Source organism: Coccinella septempunctata, chromosome 4 (assembly GCF_907165205.1).
Source record: "Coccinella septempunctata chromosome 4, icCocSept1.1, whole genome shotgun sequence".
Classification (NCBI taxonomy): Eukaryota; Metazoa; Arthropoda; class Insecta; order Coleoptera; family Coccinellidae; genus Coccinella; species Coccinella septempunctata.
In genome coordinates, this window is record NC_058192.1 from 28,741,147 (window position 1) to 28,750,387 (window position 9,241).

The 9,241-nt window shown below is 35.1% G+C and overlaps 3 protein-coding genes across 3 annotated transcripts; 1 reads left to right on the forward strand and 2 right to left on the reverse strand.

Moving 5' to 3' along the window:
- Positions 1-354: 354 nt before the first annotated feature.
- Positions 355-1,349, reverse strand: LOC123312291. Its single transcript, XM_044896647.1, has 2 exons — positions 512-1,349; positions 355-450 (listed from the first exon to the last, which is right to left on the reverse strand). Exon 1 carries the CDS (start codon positions 1,193-1,195, stop codon positions 605-607), a length of 591 nt encoding a protein of 196 aa, XP_044752582.1. The 5' UTR covers positions 1,196-1,349; the 3' UTR covers positions 355-450; positions 512-604.
- A 187-nt stretch (positions 1,350-1,536) lies between these two features.
- LOC123311632 lies at positions 1,537-2,410 on the forward strand. Its single transcript, XM_044895697.1, has 2 exons — positions 1,537-2,220; positions 2,282-2,410. Exon 1 carries the CDS (start codon positions 1,537-1,539, stop codon positions 2,125-2,127), a length of 591 nt encoding a protein of 196 aa, XP_044751632.1. The 3' UTR covers positions 2,128-2,220; positions 2,282-2,410.
- A 2,637-nt stretch (positions 2,411-5,047) lies between these two features.
- Positions 5,048-6,964, reverse strand: LOC123311633 (zinc finger BED domain-containing protein 4-like). The gene has a single exon (XM_044895698.1). It carries the CDS (start codon positions 6,962-6,964, stop codon positions 5,048-5,050), a length of 1,917 nt encoding a protein of 638 aa, XP_044751633.1.
- Positions 6,965-9,241: the final 2,277 nt, after the last annotated feature.

Genomic DNA, 9,241 nt, shown 5'->3' on the forward strand with positions numbered 1-9,241 from the left:
TCACAAACTATGTTATATAGAGGTGGCCAATGAAAACTCAAACCTTGATTCTACGTATTTGAATTGAAAAGACGGAAAAGAGCTCGGTACCTGTCGATTCATCTTTCGAGGGTGGACTATCTGTTTTCTTCCTCTCAGCTCAAATGGAGCAAGGAGGCTGCGCTATGCCTGCGTTTCACAAGCTTGATTTAGGACAAGAGACAATGTGCAAAAATCTACGAGAATATGATTCTTGTCGTACTGCTGTATGCACGCGTTTTGATCCAGTAGATAATAATTTACTTGATGGATCATTATCGATTAATTTTCAATTAATGAATATTTCATTCTTTTATATTGATTACGAAAATTATTATTGCTGTATTAAATAATTGATCGTTTGGAATTTTGTTAACCTAATTTATTTAGTCAAATATAATAAGACGTTTCGGGTTCGGGCCCTTTTTCAATCTAAAAACAAATATCAAAAACACAGTTACATATACAATTATTCGAGATAGAGATCTGTCACCTTTATTTTAACAATTTCTAAGTCTTCTGCTTGTGGTGCATGTGTCCTCATTCTTCATTTTGTAGTATAATGTGGTGCTAAGTCAATGAATTGTCAAGTTGGTGTCGTTGTCACTCTTCTTCTTTCGTTGTCGTTTTCCGCTGTCTTCTTTATAATCGTTGAGTATATTTTGTTCAGACCATTTATATCTGTTCTGTCGTTGATAGAGTTGGGGTTTCGTTTTATACAGATCATTTCCAAAAATTCCCTGGTTCTTTTATTTTTTTCCCTATCTAATATCCTTGTATTCTCGAAATTGAAAGTGTGGTTGTTTTCTATCGTATGTTTGTAAAGGGCTGTTTGAGTTTTAGAGTATTTGTGTCCTTTTATCCTGTTGTTCAGATTTTGTTCCGTTTGTCCTATGTATACTCCATTACATTGGTTGCATGGTATCTCGTAGACGATATGTGATTTTTGACCTTTCGGGACTATTGCCTTCAATCTCGAAAATAATTGATTAACCTGTATAACCGGTTTGTGTGCAATCCTTATATTGGGGTATGGCTTTATTATGTTTTCTATTTTCTCAGACAGTGTTGGGATGTATGGTAGGGGTATGTAAACTATTGGCTCGGTTTTTGGATTTTGGTAACTTAGTGAGTTGTAGAATTTATGAGTGCGTTGTTTTATTGTTTTGTTTATCATTTCTTGGGGGTAATTGTTTGTGGCAAGTAGGGAGGAGATCTGATTTAGTATCTCCGGTCTATAACGTGGTGAAGTTAATTTGATTGCTCGATCTATATAATTGGTTACTATTGCTTTTTTTTGTTTGATGTTATGTACTGAGTTATAATCGAGTATCCGGTCTGAGTTAATGGTTTTTCGGAGCATTTTAGTTTCTATTTTGTTATTTTCTCTAATGATGGTCATGTCCAGAAAGTTGATATTATTGTCCAGTTCTGTTTCTAGAGTAAATTTCAGTTTGTTGTTAAGATTATTCAAATCACATCTCCTCCCTACTTGCCACAAACAATTACCCCCAAGAAATGATAAACAAAACAATAAAACAACGCACTCATAAATTCTACAACTCACTAAGTTACCAAAATCCAAAAACCGAGCCAATAGTTTACATACCCCTACCATACATCCCAACACTGTCTGAGAAAATAGAAAACATAATAAAGCCATACCCCAATATAAGGATTGCACACAAACCGGTTATACAGGTTAATCAATTATTTTCGAGATTGAAGGCAATAGTCCCGAAAGGTCAAAAATCACATATCGTCTACGAGATACCATGCAACCAATGTAATGGAGTATACATAGGACAAACGGAACAAAATCTGAACAACAGGATAAAAGGACACAAATACTCTAAAACTCAAACAGCCCTTTACAAACATACGATAGAAAACAACCACACTTTCAATTTCGAGAATACAAGGATATTAGATAGGGAAAAAAATAAAAGAACCAGGGAATTTTTGGAAATGATCTGTATAAAACGAAACCCCAACTCTATCAACGACAGAACAGATATAAATGGTCTGAACAAAATATACTCAACGATTATAAAGAAGACAGCGGAAAACGACAACGAAAGAAGAAGAGTGACAACGACACCAACTTGACAATTCATTGACTTAGCACCACATTATACTACAAAATGAAGAATGAGGACACATGCACCACAAGCAGAAGACTTAGAAATTGTTAAAATAAAGGTGACAGATCTCTATCTCGAATAATTGTATATGTAACTGTGTTTTTGATATTTGTTTTTAGATTGAAAAAGGGCCCGAACCCGAAACGTCTTATTATATTTGACTAAATAAATTAGGTTAACAAAATTCCAAACGATCAAGTATTTAATACAGCAATAAACTAATGGAATAAATATACCAACAAACAAAGAAAATTATTATAGCATTTAGCGACTATTATTTTACAGCTATGAAACATACAAGCTGCAGAACCAACCAGTTTTCCAATGAAATTCGCGCTTTTAATAGAAAGAAGAAAAACGGCGGAGGTTATAAAGCATCCAATATAAAATCTTAGTGGAACACCACTGCACAGATTTTCAAAAATACAATACATTTTTCCGAGAGCTGTTGAGTATGATTGTAGCTAAAAGCTTTGAGAAAAATATTCAATTTCATAGTCAAGAAAATAGTTCGATCGCGTTTCATCGTCTTAGTTTTGAGTTATTGGATGAGAAATTATCAATTTTATTTTTTTTTTCAAGAGACTTTGAAGTGTTATCTGATCACCGTAAAATGAAAAAAACTGAGTTTATGGTGGAATTTTAGTTTCCCTGAGCTTTAGAACAAACTCACACATGGTATATATTCAGATTTGAAAAACAGGAGTTTGATGAAACTGCAGCTAAGGGGTTGGAGAAAAGGGGTAACTTAACAATCAATTAAAGGGTTTCTGCATTTTCATGTCAAATTATCGGTTGCCGGGGCTTGAAAACTTTCTGAGCCCCTCTATTTTTTCAATTCCTATCAAAATAATTTGTCACTGAGAATTTGGCTGAATCTTCAAGGATAAAATAAAGGATACATTAATTCACAAACAAATGGATTGAAAATCAACAAAAAAGTGAGTAAATCAGGTACAAAATTCAAATCAATATTTTTCTCTATCCAAACAAATAATATTTACATACAATACAAGGAACATAAGTGGATTGAGGTGTGCAATGATATAAATGTAAGCAAGGGAAAGAATTTCTGGCAGCAAATTAGAAAACTATCAGGTTATAAAGGAAAATTGCTCCCTGAATCCATTGAAGATAACAATGTCATATATTCAACAGATGAAGAAAAAGCAGAGTTATTCGCGTCATACTATCAAAAAACATTTAGTGAAGATATGAACCCACAATTCCACCAACAAAAATACGACGAAGTTTCAAATTGGTATGATGAATATGAAACTAAAATTGACGAAGACACCTATTACAAAGTGATAAATGTCATAAATATTTGATTCAAGTATATGAACACTGCCTGAAATGACACTACTTTCCATCTGAGTGGAAACACGGGATAGTGGTTACAATACCAAAGTCCAACTCTGAAAAACAAAATGTTAAAAACTACCGCCCCATCACTTTGATGTCGGTGATAGGAAAGCAATTTAAACAGATAATAAGAACCATGCTCGAACAAGAAATTGGAAGGAAAATACCAAACTACCCATTTGGATTCAAAGAAAAACATTCCACTATTCATCAGTTTCGATTTTATCTTCAAATGTTCAAATCAACAACTTAATAGAAAAACACAGTGCTGCATTATTCCTTGACATAAAAAAAGCATTCGACAGCATCTGGCATAAAGGACTTCTATACAAATTGAATATTTTGAAGTGCCCTGTCAATCTGATGGTTGCTGAGAGACTTCTTGATGGATCGCACCTTCCAGGTTAGGGTAGGACACCACTTATCCCACTGCTTCAAAAGCAAACAGAGTGTACTACAGGGATCGCCACTAGCTACACTGTTGAGCGAAGTGTACCTCTACGACATCTACGAACCCAGTACACAACCTAAGCCTGAATTGAACCTGTACTTGCTGCAATTCGCGGACGACACGGCCCTCATCAGTCACAACAACACCCTTCCAAAAACAGTTGAAAACCTGCAATGTTTACTACTGGACAAAACGATATGTTGGTTCAATAGATGGAGATTGCAACTAAACCTAGCCAAGTCTCAGTTCATCATATTCAATCACAGGATCACACAGAACTCTCCTTAACTGGTCATGGAAAACACATTCATAGAGTGTAAAGAAAGTGTGAAATACCTTGGTGTGGAAATAGTTCAAAGAACTACCTTCAAAAGCATGCGAGCACCATGAAGAGAAAATGTATCGCCAGGATTAAGCTCTTCAGGAAATTAACTTACAAAAACTCCGGTATTAACAAAAAAACGGCAGCACACATATATAAGTCAATATGCCGCCCACTTTTGGAGTATTGCCACCTAGAGTCCGACCGAAACTAACTTTTACCGCCGAAACCGAAACCGAATTTCGGCTGAAGACTCAGTTTCGGCCGAAAACGAAACCGAAACTTCAATAATTCCATGTTTCCGTGGAAGAAAATTCATCAGAATGAGTCCTTATATTTCAGTAGCATGAAAATGATCTCAATCATCTGATCTTGAACCTGATAATCAATATAAATGTGTAAATGAATAATTTGAATTTTTGCTTTTAAAAAAATGTTGAAATGAGATGAGTAAACCTTCTATATCTTTCCAATTTTATTCAAGTTCGAATTACACACACTAGTGGAAAACATGAAATAAAGAATGCAAAGCAAACAGAAATATATTTCTTTCAATACTTTTAAGTACATTACACAAAAAATATTCTATCTTCTTAAGAAAAACATAATATCTTTTAAATTTTGCTCATTTTGTATGACCCTCTTGTAAATGAACTAAAATTGAATAAGAAAGAAAAAAAAATTTGGATCACTGTTCCATTCAACGACAACGTACAACTACAAATGATTTTAATAGACTGATAAATATCAGTATTCATAATTGAATAATCGAATATTATAGGTAAGAAACAATAGTTTATCAACATTTTCGCCTCGCAGATTACTTCTTCTGTCCGAGTATATCTGACCAGCAGCACTAAACAATTGTTCACTGGACACACTCGTCGGTGGAGCCGATAAGAATTTGAGCGCAGCCTTTCTTAAGGACACAAATGGACTAGAATTCCGGTACGAATATATGTCAGCGTTTCTCTGCAATCTTGGTTCTGACAAATATGCTTGCATAAGTCTTTTAACGTTTGATAAGCGATCACCATCATCCATCTCAGAAGTTTCTAATGAGCGACATGAAGATTTGTCATGAGCATCCCATAGCCCTTCTCCTTTTTCAGAGGACGCGATGCTAGATGAACACGATGGCTGTGGGTCTTCACTTATCGTTTCGCTTATATCATCCGTGTACATCTTCAAATGGTTCTTTATTTCTTTTGTGGCAATATCAACTTCATCTGAGTTAAGATATAAATTTTTGAATCTAGGGTCCAATAATGTTGAGGTAATGAGAGCAGGATGTCCTTTGATATATGCAAATCGTTGATTCATGGATTCATGCAATCGTGTTTTCATGTTCCTCATATCTTCACTTTCATTTTCACTTCTGGTTTGAAGCTTTCTATTCAATAATGATATCAATGGAATAACAACAGATATGCATGCGCTATCAAATGATAGATCGAGTGTAGCTTCATAAAAAAATTTAAGAACATCAGTGAGATTCTTTATCAGTTCCCAGTCAGAAGTAGAAAGATTTTCAATACGACCGTGTTCCAAGCTGTATAAATTTATGGCAGTTTTTTGTTCCAACAATCTCTCTAACATGTTGTAGGTACTATTCCATCTCACTTCGATATCTTGAATCATAGAATGTATTGGCAAGCCGCATTGTTTCTGACATTCATTCAACTTTCTAGAAGCCTGCTCACTTCGTTTGAAATGGCCTACAATTTGTCGGCAAGTTTTAATGACTCTTTCATGCTCTTCATCTGAAAATAATGCATCCTTAACCACCAACTGTAATGTGTGCGACATACACCCTAAAGATTCATATTGACCACGCATAGCACTAACCATATTTCTTGCATTGTCACGTAAAAGAAGAAATAGTTTATCATTAATTTTCCATTCATTAATCATTTCTCGCAATTTTTCTTCAATGTACAATCCGGTGTGGTCATTTTCTAGTACTTGTGCACCTAGTATAACTTTAAGGCGTTTTGGCCCTACAATGAAATGGCCAGTTAGGCTAAGGAGCGAGCATGTTTTAGGAGGATTTGTCCATATATCGCAAGTGCCACTGATCCAGTCACATTGGTCAATCAAATCTTGTACTTTTTTTGATACCTTTTCATAAGTTTGTGGCATCAAAGATGTTCTGAAATATTTTTCAGACTTAAAATTGTACTTTTGAAGGCCATGCGGATCTGTGAAATTAAGTCTTCTAAATGCCTCACTTTCTACTAAAGTATATGGCAGCATATCAACTATAATCAAGTCCATGATAGCTTTATCAATTCTGCGCGAGATATCATGATGATCCGGCCACTTTGATGTTTTTGAAGCCTGCGCCTGAACTATATTGGGAATTGTGGTCTGCACCAGTTTGCTTCCACTATCACTATTGGTGCTGAACACAGAGTTTACTGAATCGGATCGTCTTAATTTATTCTCTAATGCGTGCTCTTTGATTTCAGATTGCCGTTTCAAATATTGCCTATGTTCTGTTTCATGAAATTTCGACAAGTGTAGCTTCAAGCCATGAATTTTTTGCCTTTTAGGCTCTGAACTTCCTAGAGAAAATAATTTATTGCACTCTTTGCATATAGCCTTGGACGCATCTGATGGACATTTCTCGAAAAATTGCCAAATGAAATTTTTTTGCGACATTATTCCTTTTTTCAATAATGAATAGGTACTAAAACAAAAAAATTTCTATTAGGACTAATAAGTTTAACTCAAGCCTCTTCCAATTCATTCATCTAACGCTATCAAATATATTGAAGTCTCTCTCTCGACTAAAATGTTTATCGGTACATGAAATTTTGAGTCAGCATATAAATTCATGCATAAAATAAAAATGATATTGTCTATTTTATTTCATATAAATCAATAAAATTAATAGCAAAATGAGACTTACCCGTTTCGAGATAACGTTGTGATTTATAATGAAGAAAGTGATCACGCCTAAACAGGGAGGCAATTATTAAAATAATGAGGATAAATTCAGATGCAATTCCAAACGTTCTCCACCGTGGAAAAATGCTATGTTGCTCTGATGAGGCCAAATGAGGCCGAAACCATGGTCAGCATCTGCTTTTCTTCGGTGGAGCGTACTCCATTTGGGGGCCTTGACGATGACAAACTGGCTAGCTCAATTCAGATCGTAACACTTGTCGATATTCATATCGTCGGGTGGTATGCATCTGAATTTATCCTCATTATGTTGTGATTTATTATCACTAGTATTTCGTATTAGTTTGGTCGTAACGAAATTTGACAACAAACAGCACAGACTTGAGACTAATCCAAAGTTTGCTGCGCGAAGACCAGTCACGCCGATGATACGATATCATCCAGCGAGGACAAATACCATGTGCGCATTCGCGAGGAATAACATTTATCAGCGCAGCTGCACCGAACATTTCCGTTCGAATCTCGGAACTTCTCGAAATCAGTTTCGGTTACGGCTGTAGTTTCGGCTGGATTGTGGCCGAAAACGAAACTGAGCCGAAACCTGCCTTTTTGGCCGAAACCTGGCCGAAACCGAAACAGAAACCGAAAGTTCGGTCGGACTCTATGCCACCCAATATATCTATCGGCGAATAAAACCACCACAAAGATCCTCCAAACAGCAGAAACCACCTCCTTGAGAGCCATTACAAAAATGAGACACCCCAGAAATCCACTTCATAATCCTCCCAATACTTTACTCTACGAAATAACTGGTATTACACAAATTAATCAACGAATGGGGGAGCTCTCCAAGAAGTTCGCACAGCAAATACATAATAAAGAAATTTTGGGAGAGTTTTGTGTGAACAGGGACCAGAATAGAAGGCCAAGGAGAAAATTTCCACTAAATACCATATGGGAGGAAATTCAAAAACTTTGATACACATGTTAATATGTTTTTTTTTCTTTTTTTTTCTGCTCAATTTCATAATAATTGCCACCCAATGATTTACTAAGGCCCGTAAGAATAATCGTAGTTTAAACTTCCGATTAAGAAATCTCCGATCAAAGTTAATCTATGGTTTTTAAACCGTCGTGTTAAGATCAAGTACAAAATGAGAAGAGATTAACAAATCCTGTGCAGTTGCCAAAATAGTTGGCTATTTGAACTAATTGTGACTGTGGCTGTCATTTCTTAGTTTTCTGTGTTAATCTTTGTATCAGTGCTTCTGTCAGACTGCAGCGATCAGTTTATTTATTTATTGTGTTCTGTTGTGATCTTTGTAACAGCATTATTATTGTTATATTATTGAGGTGTGAGGTAAAACCTATTGTTCATACATAGCATGTACAATGCTTCGTTTCTGAAAATATCTATATTTAGTATCTAACGAAAAGCAAATTTCGAAGTGGAAATTGTTTTTAAACGTAGCAATTCAGAAGATGGATTGAAAGTGAGACAAAATATGAAATTGAATGCTGATATTTCATCTTGAGGTGGTGCTCTTGCAGAAGTTTTGGAGATCGAATGAATTCGATATCATCCCATTTATCCCAATGATTTTCTCGATCACGGATGATATATGGTCTATCATGATACCTATCGAAATCATTCAACTCGTGCAAGATTTCAATATCTGAATCCGAATCACTATCATACTCAATTCCATGTTAATTTTCAAACATTGAACTCAATAATTCTCTAACCAGGAACGCAAACCTAAACACAATTTCTTGAATCAAAACAAACTTCAAAAAACTTCGTAGAAAATAGTTTCATAGAATATAATATAGGGTTTAATCCCTTTTGGATGTTTAAACTTTGGATAATGATTATTTCTCAAGATCAAACATAGTTAATCTATCAAAGATGGTTTAAACTATCGATTAGTTTAAACCTTCGGGACGGTAGGTTTAAACCATCCAAAAGGGATTAAACCCTATATATTCTATGAAACTATTTTCTACGAAGTTTTTTGAAGTTTGTTGTTT